The sequence below is a fragment of the Haliotis rufescens genome, unplaced genomic scaffold, assembly GCF_023055435.1.
Source record: "Haliotis rufescens isolate VD_foot unplaced genomic scaffold, xgHalRufe1.0.p SCAF_2, whole genome shotgun sequence".
Taxonomy (NCBI): Eukaryota; Metazoa; Mollusca; class Gastropoda; order Lepetellida; family Haliotidae; genus Haliotis; species Haliotis rufescens.
In genome coordinates, this window is record NW_025963890.1 from 34,089,140 (window position 1) to 34,110,507 (window position 21,368).

Sequence of the window (21,368 nt, forward strand, 5' to 3'; positions counted from 1 at the left end):
GTATGATACTCAGACACGTGAGTGATTGGCTTACTGTAGGCAGCTATATATGATACTCAGACACGTGAGTGATTGGCTTACTGTAGGCAGCTATGTATGATACTCTGACACGTGAGTGATTGGCTTACTGTAGACAGATATGTATGATACTCTGACACGTGAGTGATTGGCTTACTGCGGGCAGCTATGTATGATACTCAGACACGTGAGTTATTGGTTTACTGTTGGCAGCTATATATGATACTCACACACGTTAGTGATTGGCTTACTGTAGGCAGCTATGTATGATACTCAGACACGTGAGTGATTGGCTTACTGTAGGCAGCTATATATGATACTCAGACACGTGAGTGATTGGCTTACTGCAGGCAGCTTTGTATGATACTCAGACACGTGAGTGATTGGCTTACTGTAGGTAGCTATATGTGATACTCAGACACGTGAGTTATTGGCTTACTGTAGGCAGCTATGTATGATACTCTGACACGTGAGTGATTGGCTTACGTAGACAGATATGTATGATATTCAGACACGTGAGTGATTGGCTTACTGTAGGCAGCTATGTATGATACTCAGACACGTGAGTGATTGGCTTACTGTAGGCAGCTATATATGATACTCAGACACGTGAGTTATTGGCTTACTGTAGGCAGCTATATATGATACTCACACACGTGAGTGATTGGCTTACTGTAGGTAGCTATGTATTATACTCAGACACGTGAGTTATTGGCTTAGTGAAGGCAGCTATGTATGATACTCAGACACGTGAGTGATTGGCTCACTGTAGGCAGCTATATATGATACTCAGACACGTGAGTGATTGGCTTACTGTAGGCAGCTATATATGATACTCAGACACGTGAGTGATTGGCTTACTGTAGGCAGCTATGTATGATACTCTGACACGTGAGTGATTGGCTTACTGTAGACAGATATGTATGATACTCTGACACGTGAGTGATTGGCTTACTGCGGGCAGCTATGTATGATACTCAGACACGTGAGTTATTGGTTTACTGTTGGCAGCTATATATGATACTCACACACGTTAGTGATTGGCTTACTGTAGGCAGCTATGTATGATACTCAGACACGTGAGTGATTGGCTTACTGTAGGCAGCTATATATGATACTCAGACACGTGAGTGATTGGCTTACTGTAGGCAGCTTTGTATGATACTCAGACACGTGAGTGATTGGCTTACTGTAGGCAGCTATGTATGATACTCAGACACGTGGTTATTGGTTTACTGTAGACAGCTATGTATTATACTCAGACACGTGAGTTTTTGGCTTACTGTAGACAGATATGTATGATATTCAGACACGTGAGTGATTGGCTTACTGTAGGCAGCTATGTATGATACTCAGACACGTGAGTGATTGGCTTACTGTAGGCAGCTATATATGATACTCAGACACGTGAGTGATTGGCTTACTGTAGGCAGCTATATATGATACTCAGACACGTGAGTGATTGGCTTACTGTAGGTAGCTATGTATTATACTCAGACACGTGAGTTATTGGCTTAGTGAAGGCAGCTATGTATGATACTCAGACACGTGAGTGATTGGCTCACTGTAGGCAGCTATGTATGATACTCAGACACGTGAGTGATTGGCTTACTGTAGGCAGCTATATATGATACTCAGACACGTGAGTTATTGGCTTACTGTAGGCAGCTATATATGATACTCAGACACGTGAGTGATTGGCTTACTGTAGGTAGCTATGTATGATACTCAGACACGTGAGTGATTGGCTTACTGTAGGTAGCTATGTATGATACTCAGACACGTGAGTGATTGGCTTACTGTAGACAGATATGTATGATATTCAGACACGTGAGTGATTGGCTTGCTGTAGGCAGCTATGTATGATACTCAGACACGTGAGTGATTGGCTTACTGTAGGCAGCTATATATGATACTCAGACACATGAGTTATTGGCTTACTGTAGGCAGCTATATATGATACTCAGACACGTGAGTGATTGGCTTACTGTAGGTAGCTATGTATGATACTCAGACACGTGAGTTATTGGCTTAGTGAAGGCAGCTATGTATGATACTCAGACACGTGAGTGATTGGCTTACTGTAGGCAGCTATGTATGATACTCAGACACGTGAGTGATTGGCTTACTGTAGGAAGCTATATATGATACTCAGACACGTGAGTGATTGGCTTACTGTAGGCAGCTATATATGATACTCAGACACGTGAGTGATTGGCTTACTGTAGGTAGCTATGTATTATACTCAGACACGTGAGTTATTGGCTTAGTGAAGGCAGCTATGTATGATACTCAGACACGTGAGTGATTGGCTTGCTGTAGGCAGCTATGTATGATACTCAGACACGTGAGTGATTGGCTTACTGTAGGCAGCTATATATGATACTCAGACACGTGAGTTATTGGCTTACTGTAGGCAGCTATATATGATACTCAGACACGTGAGTGATTGGCTTACTGTAGGTAGCTATGTATGATACTCAGACACGTGAGTGATTGGCTTACTGTAGGTAGCTATGTATGATACTCAGACACGTGAGTGATTGGCTTACTGTAGACAGATATGTATGATATTCAGACACGTGAGTGATTGGCTTGCTGTAGGCAGCTATGTATGATACTCAGACACGTGAGTGATTGGCTTACTGTAGGCAGCTATATATGATACTCAGACACATGAGTTATTGGCTTACTGTAGGCAGCTATATATGATACTCACACACGTGAGTGATTGGCTTACTGTAGGTAGCTATGTATGATACTCAGACACGTGAGTTATTGGCTTAGTGAAGGCAGCTATGTATGATACTCAGACACGTGAGTGATTGGCTTACTGTAGGCAGCTATGTATGATACTCAGACACGTGAGTGATTGGCTTACTGTAGGAAGCTATATATGATACTCAGACACGTGAGTTATTGGCTTACTGTAGGCAGCTATATATGATACTCAGACACGTGAGTGATTGGCTTACTGTAGGTAGCTATGTATTATACTCAGACACGTGAGTTATTGGCTTAGTGAAGGCAGGTATGTATGATACTCAGACACGTGAGTGATTGGCTTACTGTAGGCAGCTATATATGATACTCAGACAATAGAGTGATTGGCTTACTGTAGGCAGCTATGTATGATACTCAGACACGTGAGTTATTGGCTTACTGTAGGCAGTTATATATGATACTCAGACACGTGAGCAGAAGTGAAGCGATGCGTAAAAGAGTCGCGTGTCATTATAGCGAGCAGACTGTGCATACATAAAGGGTAGTACGTCAATATCTAATGTAGGATAGACGCCACCGTGGTATATTGGTAGAGCGTCTTCCCGGAGGGCGGAAGGTTGGGTGTTCGATCTCCGGCCGCGTCATACCAAAACGCGTTAACAAGATGTGCTTGTTGTTACCCTGCCTGGCGCTCGGCATTAAGGTGCTAAAACTGAGTGGAGTATTCATATTTAAACGCGGCAAGGTATCTCAGTGGGCGAGCTCTATTACATCGGCATTAGTCCGGACAAGCACAAGCTTAAAGAAGGATATCGCTTCGCAGAGTTGCGCCCCTTGCTATTGTCCGTATCCGCTAATCATAGACTCGATTAATGCATATGTCACCCAGAATGTGGTGGAGTGATATACGTGTGATTGTTCTCGATTCAAAAGCTCTTACTATCATGGAGAATCAACCTGCATAGGGGCGCTGGGATAGTCGAGTGGTTTAACGCGTTCGATCGTCACGCCGAAGACCCCGGGTCCGATTCCCCAAATGGGTACAATGCGTGCATGAAGCCCATTTTTCGGCGTCCCCGTCGTGATATTGCTGAAATATTACTCACTCACTCCGATGTGCACACGTGATTCATCAGACAAAATTCGAATTGATGATTATCTCTCGAAATGAATTCCCACAAATAGCTGGTACTGACATAATGCTAAATTTATATGTTGTTTCTTTGCTGTTATTATTAAGTCCTTGAAATACATACATTTCAAATATAAGAAAGTTTGATACAATTAATATATTTGGCCAACAGGCAAATGTTTAAATGAACATACATTAATAAAGCAAAATTGTAAATCAGAGAGTATTTAAATTTAAAAGGAACTTAATCCAACCCGCTTATACATGCATCTGGCTTGACAAAGTAACTTCATGGCTCTATTCGCAATAGACCTTTTATGAAAGTATTATTTGTCGCACTATTTCACAGGAAGTAAAAGTAATAGTAACAACGCATTAAATGGCTGTTCTTTATATATATATATATATATATATATATATATATATATATATATATATATTGGTGATATATAATGCAAAATCATAATTTCTGTCTTTCGTGTCGATTTCTCAGCGCGCTGGTGTTTCATGGGAGGTAACTCCTGTAGGCATTTCCCAGGGGGCGTGCAAATCTAACATGGCTACCGTTTCATTTCGATTGGATCTCTCCAATATTATTATAAGAATTTAAGACACTTATCTTCACCTTGATGCCTGATTTGCAAAGTCTTCCGATTCGGCACACAATAGCGCTGTCCTAAGTACTAAACGGGATGGCAGGTAAGATATATGCACTAGGAACAAACGTAAAACCGTCAATGAAAACAGGTGTCTGTTGCCGTTGACAAACCCGTGAAACCGGCCGGTGGTTGGTAACAAACCGAGTCCTTTCATCATTGAAGCTTTAATTAAGGACACTAAATATTAAATCCTCTATTCCCTTATTTTGTTAAAAAGTGTCTCTCGATTTGTGTATGCGATCCATTGACTGAGTCATTGTACCGTGGCAGGACTCAATGCTCCTGACTGTACTGACACTGGACTCAGTGGCACGCCCTTGTTAAAAAAAGTGGTGCCAAGATTAAATGGATAAGGGTTAGTTTGTTTAATAAACGAAATATTTGTCTAATGAATTTGTAAAACTTGTCTTTGGTGCAAACAAGATATTTTCTCCTGTAAGCAATGAAAGGTATTTTAATGTAAGAGGAAGAATATGACATGGAAATGTTTTGTAGCCAAGCAGAGATTGAATATGGCAACTAGCGTTAATGTTGATAGCAAACATATCGTTTCAATTTTACATTTGGTTTAGCCCCTTGGTTATTCAGGTTAGAATAGGAACCCAACCTATGCTAGTTGTAAGGGGTGACCAAATGTATTGGGTGGTATATAATACTCGATGACTTGGTTTGATTGTGTGTCATCGTAACCTAGACCTAATTGTTGTTCACAATATCAATCACTGGATTTCCTGGTCCAGGCACGATTACTAACATACTGCCATCATATAGCTTGAATATTACTTAATAAGGTGTTCAACAACAAACAAACATATTATTTAAAGATGCAGGTGAAACCAAGAATTCTTATTCTCTTATTAACAATGTATAGCAAACACAACCTTTTAACATGTTTGACATGAAACTGACTTGCTGAATATTTACCTGTTCCCAGGCTGCTGTGGCTGTTGTGCAGCCTTGAAACCTCGTTACAAGAGACTGGTAGACAACATATTTCCAGCAAACCCAGAGGTAAAGTGATAAAATGATGGTCAGTCCATCAATGACTGTAGTGTATTGCTCCCTGTCATCTGGTCCAGATAAAACTACTCATGCTCATATGTGAGAGAAAACATAATTCCTGTATCCTGCCGACACATCAATCCGTGGTATTTTTTTATGACGTCATTTCTCGCGCACCTCGCACGGATTTGCGCCCCCTAGCGATTATTTACATTGACAACTCGATCGTGACAGCTCCGAGCGAAAAATGTTCAGAATTGCATCTATTTGCGTAAGTACAGCTTTATATTACGATAAACTAAATTCTGCACGTAATGCACTTTTTGTACCATTATAAAAAATGAGATCGTAAAAAATATTCAACTCGTAAGTTCAGCAAGAGAAGTTCGTCTGCTAGCTGATGTAAACAGTAATTTGTATCATGTGACTACTAAGGGGAATACCCGCTCAATTTTTAAAAGCTATGGAAGCTGAGTAGGGCCATATCTTATATCGTTTATCGTGGTTTGTAGGATAATCCTGCGAGACGTAAACGACAGTACCAGCCTTATAGTCCAACACAACTGAAAGAAGCCTATCTGGAAGTAGTTGAACGAGGTTCTTCTGTCTACAAAGCAGCCAGGAAGTACTCTGTGCCTGACCAGACTCTGAGGGACAGAACTAAAGGCATTACTTCCCCAGAATGTTTGTCCTCTGGACCAGGCCCATTATTTTCCCAAGAAGAAGAAGCACGCCTTGTCGACCACATAAAGCTTATGGCCTCAGTGGGGTATGGATATACCAGGGCGCAGGTTATCTGTCTTGGAACTGACTATGCCATAAATCTCAAGAAACGTAGTAATGATTCCAAATCACTATCACTGCAGTGGTTTTATGGGTTGATGGGAAGATGGCCTGAACTGAAGTTGCGACGACCAAGGGGATTGTCTCAATTACGAGCCACTGCCACATCTGAGGAGAGCATTAACAAGTATTTTTCTCAACTTGAAGCAGTCCTTGATAAGTATGACCTAAAGTCAAGCCCAGAGCTGATCTACAACGTCGATGAGAAGGGAATTAATCTCACACATTCTTCACCGCAAATCGTTGGATCTGCAGACGAAGTTCCAATTGAAATCTGCCCAAAGAAATCCTCTACAGTTACTGTTTTGGGATGCGTCAATACATTGGGTCAGAAGATTCCACCTTTTTTCATTTTCCCTGGTTCACGCATGCGCGATGGTTCGACAGTTGGAACTTGTGGAACTGTTAGCGAGACGGGATGGTCCAATACAGACATATTTCAACGATGGTTGACAGGCCATTTTGTGAAGTATGCCAAAGTCGGAGGTGACAAGAAAACTCTGCTGCTATATTATGATGTTTACAAGTTTGTAAACTTGTATGCAAGTAATATGAGTCGATGGACTCGATGTTCGATGGAACAACGTGTTGAAGAAAACGCAACACAGCGGTAACCATGCTTGATTGTTTACTTGCTATCCCATAATATTGTACAAGGGACATAACCTCTAGTAAACATACCGCTTAACAAAAGGCTAAACACTACACTACACTACACTCCGGTAAGACAACAGGAATCGATACATTTCCTGTTTCCAGTTTTGTCCTTGTGCAATAGCACCTTTAATGCACTTTTTGATGGTACGCATGAAGCGTTCAGTTTCTGCATTGGCTTGCGGCCATAATGGAGTTATTTTCCGATGTTTGAATCCAGTGTGTTCTGCATATGTACTGAACTCGTAGCCATTAAATGGTGGGCCGTTGTCTGTCTTGAGCTGATGTGGTATCCCAAACTCTGAAAAGATTTTCTCAAGTCTTGGAATTACATTGCGACCAGAGATGCCCTTAAGTATGTCTACAATGACATAACATGAATATTCATCTTGCATCACCAGCAGATATTCACCAGTTGATATCTGACCGAAATCAGCACTAAGCTCTTGCCATGGTCCATATGGCAATTCTGACATTTTGAGGGGTTCACGTGCTGGCAGTTTTTAACCACATGTTCCACCATATTGTGCAATCCACGAAACCATATCTTCTCACGAAGCAGGGAAACTGTTTTCACGATGCCCTGGTGACCAGCATGAGCTAGATCAACAGCTTGTCTGTGTAAGCTTGGTGGCAACACAATTTGAGCTCCTTTCAACAGTATTTGATTGTTCATGGCGACAGACAGTTCATTACGACACTTGTACAAAGAGTCATACACTTTGTCTACATTATTGCTTGACTTCCAGTTGCCTGTGTTCAAGGCCTGAATAACAGCTTGTAATACTGGGTCATTCCTTGTTGCCTTAGCAACATGGTCTGTCGTCATGGTTTTAGGGATTGCTGTGGTAACAACATAGTTAATGTATTCTTCAGCAATCTTCTCTTCTCTATGACTTGCAGATTGCTGGACTGGATGTCTACTGAGATAATCTGCCGGATTATCTGCTCCTGGTCTGTAGACAATCTTGAATTGATATTGCTGAATCCTCATCACCCATCTTTCAATTCTGGGAGGTAACGATGCCTTTGGGTTCCCGAACAGTGTAGTTAATGGCTTATGATCGGTGAATATGGTAAACACTGATCCAAACACATATATGTGAAAATGTTCACAAGACCAAGTGACAGCCAAAGCTTCCCGTTCAGTTTGAGAGTACCTCTGTTCTGTGGGTGTGAGCGATCTGCTTGCAAACTGAATCACTTTGGGTTTTCCATCTGAATCTGGTTGAGTAAGCACCGCACACAAACCAACAGGGCTTGCGTCAACATACAGCTCTGTATGTTTTTGTGGATCAAAGAAACTCAGTGTTGTCGCTTTACACAGTTCAGATTTCAGGTTGTCAAGGGCTGTTTGGTGTTTCTCTGTCCAGTCCCACTGAGCATCCTTGCGAGTCAGCTGGCGGAGTTCATAGGTGAGTGTCGCATAATTTGGAACATGACGAGCACCACAGAAGTTCATCATTCCAAGCAAGCTCCTCACTTCCGAAACATTCTTGGGTGGTGGCATATCTAGGATTGCAGACAGTTTTGCCTGGCTTGGTGTTTATCCGTCAGCACTGAACACATGTCCAAGAAACTCAATGGAATGCTTGTTGAAAACACACTTGTCACTGTTTAAAGTTAGTCCCTTTTCACGGAGACGTTCAAACAAGGCATGTAGATTTGTGTCATGTGACTGTTGATCACCCCCATGGATCAGAATGTCGTCACTGATATTGATGACACCATTCAAACCACTGACAGCTTGTCTAATGGTTTCTTGGAATACTTCAGCAGCACTGTTGATTCCAAAATTCAAGCGTTTGTACCTGAATAATCCAAGGTGTGTGGCAAAAGTGGTGATATACCGGGATTCTTCGACCAATTCAAGCTGGTTATAACCCTGATTAAGGTCAAGTTTGCTAAAAACTTTAGCCCCTGTGAGAATAGTTGTGAGTTCTTCCAGTGTTGGTGAGTTGTGTCTTTCTCGCTTTATGGCTGTATTTGGACATCTCATGTCAACACAAACTCTCACCTTGCCAGGACTACTTGGTTTAGGGACTACCACTAAAGGAGACACCCAGGGTGTTGGACCTGAAGCTCGTTCAATGACATCACGTTCCAAATCAGATTTGATCTGGGTTTCTATGTCCTTCCTGACATGAAATGGTACACGTCTGTACTGTTGAGCCACTGGTTGAACATCTTTGTCGATATGCAACTGTACTTTCACATCTTTCAGCTTGCCGAGTCCCGTGAACAAATCACTGTATTCTGTTATCAGATCTTCAGATTTGCAAGAATACACGGATTCATGTATTTTTAGCAGATGAAGTTCCTGTGCCATTTGCCAACTCAACAAACACTCATCAACGTCAGACACGACACATATTTTCGCTTCAGCAGATGCGGTCTTCGATGCAATCGTGGCTGTGAAACGTCCTAGCACATGCACTGGTTCCTTCTTTCCATAAGGAAACACCTTTGTTCTGCATTCTTGAAGATTGGGTTTAGGTCGGAGGGACTGGTACACAGTTTTTGAAATTGTGTTGATAGATGCACCTGAATCTGCTAACATGATAACAGGTTGTCCATTAATCTTCATGGTGAACTTTGGAGATTTGGTTTTCTCACCTTGTGACAGAAAGACAAACTCATCTTCATCAGAAGTCTCTTCCCCGCAGTCATCAACCATGCGAACATTCTTCAAATGCCCTCGACCACGTGGTGCATTTGTATGTCCATCTTTACACGCATTGGCAAAATGATTTGATTTTCCACATTTCACACACTTTTTTCCAAAAGCAGGACAGTTTCTCTGACCCCCACTATGAGGCCAAGCACGTCCACAATTAAAACAAGTTTGCTGTTTCTGTGACTTCTCATGGTTATCATGGTTATCAGAAGTTTTCTGTGGCTTTCTTTTATGGTACTTATGGGTCATGGCGTTTGCCTGGTGAGTGTTCACATTTTGGGATTGAGTGGAGGACTGAATTTGTTTGGAGTGTTCATGTGTAAGTTCTAGAGTTCTGGCATGAGTTAACAAATCAGCCAATGTCATGCCTGGGGTACTCAGGCCTTTCTCACGAACTTTGTTCGACTTGCAACCAGCTATGAGTTGAGATTTTACCTCCGCTTCAATTCTATCACCAAAATCACATGTGCTTGCATGCTGTCTCAGTTCATGATAAAACTCATCAATTGAATCCGACTTCTGTTTTAATTGACGAAAGCAATATCTCTGGAATTCCAGATTAACTTGTGGATTGAAGTGATTCGTTATCGCCGTGACAAGCTTTCCAAAATGTGTCTCATTGTCAATAGGGGTTAATTCACCTGCCGGTATCGCATCAACGATGTCATTCAAATCGTCCCCAGCAAACGATAATAGCAACGCTTTCTTTTGCCTGTCATCTGTGATGTTATATCCAACAAACACATTGTTTTCCAATCGGGAGCGCCACTTATTCCACCTCACTAACTTCCCATCCGACTTGCAGTCAAACGGAGGATAACTTGGTAACGATACAGTCACCGGTCCCGCGGGCGCAGGCGGTTGACGAACCTCACCGTCTTGATTATCTGCCATCGCTCGTCGCCAATATGATGTTTACAAGTTGGTAAACTTGTATGCAATTAATATGAGTCGATGGACTCGATGTTCGATGGAACAACGTGTTGAAGAAAACGCAACACAGCGGTAACCATGCTTGATTGTTTACTTGCTATCCCATAATATTGTACAAGGGACATAACCTCGGTAATACTGCTAGTAAACATACCGCTTAACAAAAGGCTAAACACTACATATATGACGGCCACAGGTCTCACATCACCCCTCATCTGATAGATTATGCTGTTGATCAGGGGATAATCCTGTTTGTTCTACCACCTCACACAAGCCATGTTCTCCAGCCGATGGATGTTGCGTGCTTTGGGCCTTTCACCAAGATTTTCAGTTCAGACTGTAGGAAATGGCAGCTGTCAAATTCTGGAAGAGTTAACCGATATAGCGTCTGTTCTTTGGCCTGTAAGGTATACAAGATTTCTCTGTCTGCCAGTAACTTGCACAGTGCTTTCAGGAAATGTGGTATTTATCCATTTGACCCAACGGCAATTGACAAGACATTCCTGAAGCCATCTACGTTTGCCAATCAACAGTTGGAAAAAGCATCAGAAATTTCAGTTACATGTCCTGACATCGTTGAACAGCCCTCAGATTCAAGATTTTTTGAAGATCATCTTCCTGTTATTACCATTAAGAAATCGTAGCCAAGACGTTCTATCCATAAGATCGTTGGTGGACAAGCAATTACAGAACCAGATATTTCATGTCAAGTCGCGGCTTACATCAACCAGTCCAAACAGTCAACAAACGGAGGAAGCAAGGCATCAAAATCAACTGCGAAGCCAAAGACAACTAAACCAACTACCAAGTCTACTAGCAAGGATAAGCAGGAGAGTATAAGGAAATCAGCTACACGTCCAACTGTTGTGTCATCCCAACAACCTGGACCATCGGGGATTGATAAGCTCCTTATCTCAAGCGACGATCAATCAGATTCTGAATCTATCAACGATGTTGACGAAAAGGGCTGTGTATGCGGAAAGTTTCAGCCAGATGAACTGAGGCGATGTCCACATGTTGAGTTCACTAAGTGGGGACAGTGCATGCATGGGAATTGTGAACACTGGATGCATTTAAAATACTGTTGTGACATCTCCTTTCTTCGTAGACATGATGTGTTTTTCTGTCCGTGTCACGGTCTACCTTGCAGACACCAAGAAGAATAACGAAATTTGTGATGATCATGATCATAAACTGTAAATAATCTGAAAATTTGGGTTCAAGTGACAGTTATTTCATATTTCATAATTAAGTACAGTGTTATCTGTATTTTGTTACGTTTGGAAGTGCCTTGGGAACATAACTTTCGATTCCAAAGAACTTTGACATTGTGGCATGTGCTAACCACCCGTAGCTTGACCCGATGAACTTTACCACGAAACATATGACGTTGTGTAAAAATGGCCGCTATTGTACAGCAGCCGATACGGAGGCATTTGTGGACAAAATTATGTTTCCTTGTAATTAAATGGTGTAAAGGTGAGTGTTCTAACGATTTATTTCACATTTATTAATTATCGAAGTCAACGGGTTGGTTTATCGTAATGCTTTTCTTAATACAATGGAAACACGTGTCGCGAGGGTATAAGTCTTGAATTAGTCATGTGGATCTGATTACTTGACCCTCCCTCTTGTAGTGTTCGAAATTAAGAATGAAAGTCAAGTCATTCTCGTTACTGCAGGGATTTTACTCTGCAGTAAGTGTCATTAAAAAATTCCCAATTTGGATCTAAACGTTTCCTAATTCATGTTACCATGGTTGCAATGTATTAATATGGATAACCAATTTTATGGCTTGGTAGAAGTAACCTGTATTAACTTATAACAAGACCAATAAATAGGAACAGTATTCAATGTTTTCTTTTATATTATTGCATTAAATGCCACCTCAAAATAATTCTGAATTTGAAAGCTGTGAAAGATTTTTTCATCCAAACTTGTACAAGTATTAACCAGGGTCTGAAGTGTTGACTTTTGCTATTGTGGGGGCTGGGGGATTTGTCATTTTCTGATGACTCTTGTTTCTGTAGGCAGAATAGATATTTTTTGTATGATTTGATAAAACCCAATGAACATTGTTCATTCTCTGTGGTATTTTCAGAGGCATGGTTGCAATAGAAACTAACAGTTTGAGCCCACTTGTCCTAAGAATGATAATATATAGCAAAATCCTTAAAAAGGGCAAATTTCGACTTGTCCTTACTCCTTAGGATACCTTAGCTAATGGGCAGTTTGGTAAGGACTATAGGACTACTGCCAATGTTCTAACGCTGCATGGCAGGTAAATCAAGTCTCATTCCATTCAGAATGCCAGATGTTCAGTTATACAGATTTTATTTTAGAAACAACAAACACCTAGCCTAAGTATGGCAGTTTATGATTATTATAATCTCATATAATAAGATGATGTGTCATTTTTACACAGGGCACAACATACAAATTTTATACATATGTGATATTGATATTTGCACAAAAAAAACAATATGCCCAAAATATTTCAGTCTACTAGGCTGAACCTGTTACTCGAAGTTATTTTCAGTAGATCTTAAAGTCAGATTTAAGAATATTTAAACTTATCCTATCTCACACTATGCATTTCCTCTAATTCTTCGATCTTGTTGTGGAAATGTCCTAGAACAAAGTTTCCAGCTTCCTCCCTCCCATCAGGTCCATCCAAGACCAGAATTATACGAACTTCACGTATGGAGTATATCAAGAGCAGTCTCGCTAAGGATTTTCCATTAGAGCAGCTAAGGCAGTCTCCTTAGCACTTCGTCAATCAACGAGAATCTCTGTGACGATAAATGGAAAAGTTTTCACCATTTTTCAAGATCCAGGGTTTTTGTGCAGCCAAGCTACTATACCACAAGTAGCAGATTACCTATGTCACCCATGAAGTACAAGGCATCTTATGGTTCGACACTGGGCACTCACTGGGCAGTGATAAGTTCTGTACCAACTACTCACTAATGGGATAAAACTTACTATAGTTCCCGAACCGTTAGATCTACACAGATCTTTCAGACTGGGAGTAATTCAGGTGTTACCATGACCTCAGGCTCCAGGGTTTCCGACTTTCAGACATTGATTCGCTCATACCACCTTATGGACCAATCTTCCAGACTTGGCCCTCCAGCATGGGATCTCCCTGTATTCTTCCGTCACTTCTCCTGGCTGACTATGAACCACTTGTGGTTAAAAACCTCAAACTTTTACGTTCATGACGATCTTCCAGCTTGTGCTGGCTCCTGCAGCTCATGTTAGAGGGACTCGTGCTTAGACGTCGGTTGAGTCCAGTTCCAGCATCTGGTTGTATTCAAGGACAACCGGATCGTCTTTTCAGCCTCCACCACTCTCATTGATTGAGAGCTGATGTCGTGGAAGACGTCTCACTTTGCCCAGCCTGAGCCTACAAGATCTATTCTTCACCTTTGAGGGACTACCATCCAGCTGCTTCCAATCCTCTTGAGACGCGGGCAGTGACTTCCACTTTGGCGTTGCATAGTCTTGCACACTCTCAGCCATCATGGAGGGATGTTATGGCATTCTGATATGGTCTTTGCCTCCTACTCCTTTCGGAATCTCAGTCGCCGACGTCCAAGGTCACAGCAGCCACACAGCGCAGATGAGGAAGCCCAGCGGACTACAAGTCCGAAGTCTGGTTTCCTGTGTATACTGCAATATTTTCATTTATTGCTTATGTTAATCAGGTTTCCCAGACAAGCTCCCATTGGGAAGGTATATATGCTTGTCTGTTGGGACTTCGGTCTACGTCAATAGAAGCCACCATCCGGTGCGGCCATGTGTTAAATGGTGTCCCAATCTTCTACCTGCTCACCTCTGTCTTTGCACATGTGATGTCTCAGTAGTTGATTGAAGACGTGTGTTAAACAGGTATCGTCAATCGTTCCTCTTCTCGTTCTTACCTTATTCAATCTCTATGCAAGTTTGATAGGTTGATGAAGCGAAAAAAGAGATGCCAAGCTGGTTCGCCTTACGTCCTTGGGAGCGTATGTGTGAGGTCTGTCCTAGGACCTACGCCGGGGACGGAGTGTTTTAAAACAAAACACCTCCTCCTATCCGGGGTGAGGTTAAGTCGTGACCGAGTAAGTGTCGCCTGGCTCATGGTAATGCGGTCGTTCTTGGAACGGCGTCCTGTGTGAAACCATGGAACACATGATTCCCAGATGTCATGATGTATATCTCTTGATAGCACAAAGAGGTTTTTTTTTAAGCAACCCTTACACGAGTTTATCACTAATCCTTGTAAATTCCTTTGAATTTTCCTGATTAGTTCCAGCTTCCTCTTGTACGTCTCACAGTTGAGGTCCTTACAGGCTAGGGTATCTGCGCCCCACCATCCAACCGTGGGATAAATGCATAGTGTGAGATAGGATAAGTTTACAAATTTGTAAATTTTCTAATAAATTGTATATTTATATACTTATCCTATCTCACACGCTAAATGCCCACCCAACCATCCCCACATCACAGTTACACCAGCCTGTACGCTCTAGATTGTGAATGAGGGTGCTGGATATGTCAGGTGATCAGGTCGCTGGGGTCGTGTTGCACGGGATTTTATTGGTGTGTGAACCATGATCACAGTGGTGATTTGGTGATGTGTTTGGGTGAGTGGTGTTTTTGAAGCTGGAAACTTTGTTCTCGGACGTTTCCACACCAAGATCGAAGAATTAGAGGAAATGCATATTGTGAGATAGGATAAGTATATAAATATACAATTTATTAGAAAATTTACAATTTTATTAGCAAAGCTTACTTGCTTGAAAGAAAACTTTACTAGACTTAGTCTTTGGACAAGTGGCCAAGTCACAGACTGATTTTATGCCGCTTAGTCTTGTGGATATAACGTCTTCCCAGAGAATGGACGGTCAGCGGTTTGATGCCTGGTCCTGTCATAAGTAAAAAAATGGCATTTGTTACCTGGCCTGGAGAGCTGGATTAAATTGATCAAGGGGCTGAAACAAGGACTGGTCATCTTAGAGTCAACATACTGTATCTGATTGGGTATCCATGTTGAACTGTGGCATAGTACCTCAGTGGACTTGCTCTACACAGCCGGCATTAGTATGGACTAGTACAAGCAGCCACACAAACACATGCATGTATGTCACTATAAAAGTGCAATAATCTTGAACAGAACGTTAAACCCCATTTCACCTCTCTCTCTCTCACATCAGACATTGTCTCAGTTCCACACATGGCACAAAATACAACATAGACATCTGGCCTGAAACTTGGCAACAGACTGTTTAGCATCACTACTTTTTAACACTGGAGGATCATGAAATTTGCAGAAGCGGTTATCACACAACCTCATATATCAATGCCATCCATTAGGATATATATCACATTCTTTATACGTTTTTAGGATGGACTGGTAAAGAACAATATGGCTCAGTTGACATTCTATGCCGTATCGTCACCTGACAAGCTGGACAAGATTGGTCAGTATCTTGAACAGAGGCTCAACAGAGAAGTGCACAGACATCGCATACCGTAAGTCAGATTTTAGTGCACAGAGCAAAATTTGACAGGTTAAGGTAATGTTTGATCATATTACATTGGAAATAACCAGATTTTTGATACATGTGAATAAGTCTCATATTAGAAGGTCTCCATAGATATATTTCACAGGATCCAACTAAACAAACCACCACAAAGATGTTTTGTATTGAATTCATACTTATACGTACATGTATATGTTGCTGAAATAATTTTGATTTTGTACCCCTAATGCCTCTGATAGCTGCCTGAGTGTAAATAGAAGTTCAGTTTATTTCAGATAACATTAAGGCACAATACAGATGTTTGTATGATATATTTTAGATAATTAATAAGTGGTTGCCTCCATTCCCCCTTATGTGAGATATTAACCTACTTTATTTACTTTTGATTATGAAGTATGTTTATTTGAATTGGTGCCTCTAAAGTTTTATTTGAAAGTGAATGTGTAAAAGTATGTGTAACTGGCTTGCTATTATGATATAAAACCTCTGATTAACCAGTCTGACTTGAGCAAAGTCATTCTAGAATATTTTCAGGTTTCTGCTTAAAATTCATCACACAATAATCAGAATTGTAACAATCTCTAGGTGCAAAGGACAATCTGTAGAAGGTTAGGCATATGGTTTGTGTGTTGGAGGAAGCCTACAATATATAATACAAACAGGTTACAATGCTGATGTTGCAGGTTTGTGTTTATTGCCATGGATGCCCTGGACCAACTGTTAAAGTCCTGCCACGCCCAGTCCCTCAACCTGTTTGTGGAGAGCTTCCTCAAGATGGTGCAGAAACTGCTTGAGTGTGAAGAGCCGGAGCTGCAGATCCTGGCCACAAGCTCTGTAGGTTCACTTGTCTAGGGGCACATACTGTTCTCTGACTGTAGGTTCACTTGTCTTGGGGCACATACTGTTCACTGACTGTAGTTCACTTGTCTAGGGGCACATACTGTTGTCTGACTGTAGTTCACTTGTCTAGGGGCACATACTGTTCACTGACTGTAGGTTCACTTGTCTAGGGGCACATACTGTTGTCTGACTGTAGTTCACTTGTCTAGGGGCACATACTGTTCACTGAATGTAGTTTACTTGTCTAGGGGCACATACTGTTCACTGACTGTAGTTCACTTGTCTAGGGGCACATACTGTTGTCTGACTGTAGTTCACTCAAATAGGGGCACATACTGTTAACTGACTGTAGTTCACTTGTCTAGGGGCACATACTGTTCACTGACTGTAGTTCACTTGTCTAGGTGCACATACTGTTGTCTGACTGTAGTTCACTCAAATAGGGGCACATACTGTTCACTGACTGTAGTTCACTTGTCTAGGGGCACATACTGTTCACTGACTGTAGTTCACTCAAATAGGGGCACATACTATTCACTGACTGTAGTTCACTTGTCTAGGGGCACATACTGTTCACTGACTGTAGTTCACTTGTCTAGGGGCACATACTGTTCACTGACTGTAGGTTCACTTGTCTAGGGGCACATACTGTTGTCTCACTGTAGTTCACTTGTCTAGGGGCACATACTGTTGTCTGACTGTAGTTAACTTGTCTAGGGGCACATACTGTTGTCTGACTGTAGTTCACTTATCTAGGGGCACATACTGTTCAGTGACTGTAGTTCACTTGTCTAGGGGCACATACTGTTGTCTGACTGTAGCTACTTGTCTAGGGGCACATACTGTTTGACTGTAGTTCACTTGTCTAGGGGCACATACTGTTCACTGACTATAGTTCACTTGTCTAGGGGCACATACTGTTCACTGACTAGTTTACTTGTCTAGGGGCACATACTGTTCACTGACTGTAGTTCACTTGTCTAAGGCCACATACTGTTCACTGACTGTAGTTCACTTGTCTAGGGGCACATACTGCTCACTGACTGTAGTTCACACGTCTAGGGGCACATACTGTTCACTGACTGTAGTTCACTCGTCTAGGGGCACAGGCTGTTCACTAACTGTAGTTCACTTGTCTAGGGGCACATACTGTTGTCTGACTGTAGTTCACTTGTCTAGGGGCACATGCTGTTCACTGACTGTAGTTCACTTGTCTAGGGGCACAGGCTGTTCACTGACTGTAGTTCACTCGTCTAGGGGCACATACTGTTGTCTGACTGTAGTTCACTTGTCTAGGGGCACATGCTGTTTACTGACTGTAGTTCACTTGTCTAGGGGCACATACTGCTCACTGACTGTAGTTCACTCGTCTAGGGGCACATACTGTTCGATGACTGTAGTTCACAAGTCTTGGGGCACATACTGTTCACTGACTGTAGTTCACACGTCTAGAGGCACATACTGTTCACTGACTGTAGTTCACTCGTCTAGGAGCACATACTGTTCACTGACTGTAGTTCACACGTCTTGGGGCACATACTGTTCACTGACTATAGTTCACTTGTCTAGGGGCACATACTGTTCACTGACTGTAGTTTACTTGTCTAGGGGCACATACTGTTCACTGACTGTAGTTCACTTGTTTGGGGGCACATACTGTTCACTGACTGCAGTTCACTTGTCTAGAAGCACATACTGTTCACAGACTGTAAGTTCACTCTTCTTGGGGCACATACTGTTCATTGACTGCAGTTCACTTGTCTAGGAGCCCATACTGTTCACAGACTGTAAGTTCACTGATCTTGGAGCACATACTGTTATCAGGCTGTAAGTTGACTTGTCTTGGGGCACATACTGTTCACTGACTGTAGTTCACTTGTCTAGGGGCACATACTGTTCACTGACTGTAGTTCACTTGTCTAGGTGCACATACTGTTGTCTGACTGTAGTTCACTCAAATAGGGGCACATACTGTTCACTGACTGTAGTTCACTTGTCTAGGGGCACATACTGTTCACTGACTGTAGTTCACTTGTCTAGGGGCACATACTATTCACTGACTGTAGTTCACTTGTCTAGGGGCACATACTGTTCACTGACTGTAGTTCACTTGTCTAGGGGCACATACTTTTCACTGACTGTAGTTCACTTGTTAAGGGGCACATACTGTTCACTGACTGTACTTCACTTGTCTAGGGGCACATACTGTTCACTGACTGTAGGTTCACTTGTCTAGGGGCACATACTGTTGTCTGACTGTAGTTCACTTGTCTAGGGGCACATACTGTTGTCTGACTGTAGTTCACTTGTCTAGGGGCACATACTGTTGTCTGACTGTAGTTCACTTATCTAGGGGCACATACTGTTCAGTGACTGTAGTTCACTTGTCTAGGGGCACATACTGTTGTCTGACTGTAGCTACTTGTCCTAGGGGCACATACTGTTGTCTGACTGTAGTTCACTTGTCTAGGTGCACATACTGTTCACTGACTATAGTTCACTTGTCTAGGGGCACATACTGTTCACTGACTAGTTTACTTGTCTAGGGGCACATACTGTTCACTGACTAGTTCACTTGTATAAGGCCACATACTGTTCACTGACTGTAGTTCACTTGTCTAGGGGCACATACTGCTCACTGACTGTAGTTCACACGTCTAGGGGCACATACTGTTCACTGACTGTAGTTCACTCGTCTAGGAGCACATACTGTTCACTGACTGTAGTTCACACGTCTTGGGGCACATACTGTTCACTGACTATAGTTCACTTGTCTAGGGGCACATACTGTTCACTGACTGTAGTTTACTTGTCTAGGGGCACATACTGTTCACTGACTGTAGTTCACTTGTTTGGGGGCACATACTGTTCACTGACTGCAGTTCACTTGTCTAGAAGCACATACTGTTCACAGACTGTAAGTTCACTCTTCTTGGGGCACATACTGTTCATTGACTGCAGTTCACCTGTCTAGGAGCACATACTGTTCACAGACTGTAAGTTCACTGATCTTGGAGCACATACTGTTATCAGACTGTAAGTTGACTTGTCTTGGGGCACATACTGTTCACTGACTGTAGTTCACTTGTCTCGGGGCACATACTGTTCACTGACTGTAGTTCGCTCAAATAGGGGCACATACTGTTCACTGACTGTAGTTCACTTGTCTAGGGGCACATACTGTTCACTGACTGTAGTTCACTTGTCTAGGGGCACATACTGTTGTCTGACTGTAGTTCACTTGTTTAGGGGCACATACTGTTCACTGACTGTAGTTCACTCATCTAGGGGCACATACTGTTCACTGACTGTAGTTCACTTGTCTATGTGCACATACTGTTCACTGACTGTAGTTCACTTGTCTAGGGGCACAGGCTGTTTACTAACTGTAGTTCACTCGACTAGGGGCACATACTGTTCACTGACTGTAGTTCACTCGTTTAGGGGCACATACTGTTCACTGACTGTAGTTCACTTGTCTAGGGGCACAGGCTGTTCACTAACTGTAGTTCACTCGTCTAGGGGCACATACTGTTCACTGACTGTAGTTCACTCGTCTAGGGGCACATACTGTTGTCTGACTGTAGTTCACTTGTCTAGGGACACAGGCTGTTCACTAACTGTAGTTCACTTGTCTAGGGGCACATACTGTTCACTGACTGTAGTTCACTCGTCTAGGGGCACATACTGTTCACTGACTGTAGTTCACTTGTCTAGGGGCACATACTGTTGTCTGACTGTAGTTCACTTGTCTAGGTGCACATACTGTTCACTGACTGTAGTTCACTTGTCTAGGGGCACAGGCTGTTCACTAACTGTAGTTCACTTGTCTAGGGGCACATACTGTTCACTGACTAGTTCACTCGTCTAGGGGCACATACTGTTGTCTGACTGTAGTTCACTTGTCTAGGGGCACAGGCTGTTCACTAACTGTAGTTCACTTGTCTAGGGGCACATACTGTTCACTGACTGTAGTTCACTCGTCTAGGGGCACATACTGTTCACTGACTGTAGTTCACTTGTCTAGGGGCACATACTGTTGTCTGACTGTAGTTCACTTGTCTAGGGGCACATACTGTTCAGTGACTGTAGTTCACTCGTCTAGGGGCACATACTGTTCACTGACTGTAGTTCACTTGTCTAGGTGCACATACTGTTCACTGACTGTAGTTCACTTGTCTAGGGGCACAGGCTGTTCACTAACTGTAGTTCACTCGACTAGGGGCACATACTGTTCACTGACTGTAGTTCACTCGTCTAGGGGCACATACTGTTCACTGACTGTAGTTCACTTGTCTAGGGGCACAGGCTGTTCACTAACTGTAGTTCACTCGTCTAGGGGCACATACTGTTCA

General features: G+C 42.3%; 1 protein-coding gene and 1 long non-coding RNA gene across 5 annotated transcripts in view; one reads left to right on the plus strand and one right to left on the minus strand.

Annotated features, from left to right (window-relative positions):
• The first annotated feature begins 4,424 nt into the window (after positions 1 to 4,424).
• Positions 4,425 to 21,368, plus strand: part of LOC124111885 (protein EFR3 homolog B-like) — a 98,216-nt gene continuing 81,272 nt past the window's right edge. For all 4 annotated transcript variants that reach the window (XR_007222239.1, XM_046471763.2, XM_048399833.1 and 1 more), the window contains exons 1-4: positions 4,425 to 4,573; positions 5,468 to 5,544; positions 16,035 to 16,162; positions 16,857 to 17,007. Coding sequence is in view for 3 of the 4 variants with exons in the window: in XM_046471763.2 (XP_046327719.2) it covers positions 4,567 to 4,573; positions 5,468 to 5,544; positions 16,035 to 16,162; positions 16,857 to 17,007 (363 nt within the window). In the remaining variant the exon portion in view is untranslated. The remainder of the gene's footprint in view (positions 4,574 to 5,467; positions 5,545 to 16,034; positions 16,163 to 16,856; positions 17,008 to 21,368) is intronic.
• Positions 6,994 to 10,960, minus strand: LOC125382057. Its single transcript, XR_007222240.1, has 2 exons — positions 10,771 to 10,960; positions 6,994 to 7,044 (listed from the first exon to the last, which is right to left on the minus strand). It is a non-coding gene; the product is annotated as an uncharacterized LOC125382057 (long non-coding RNA).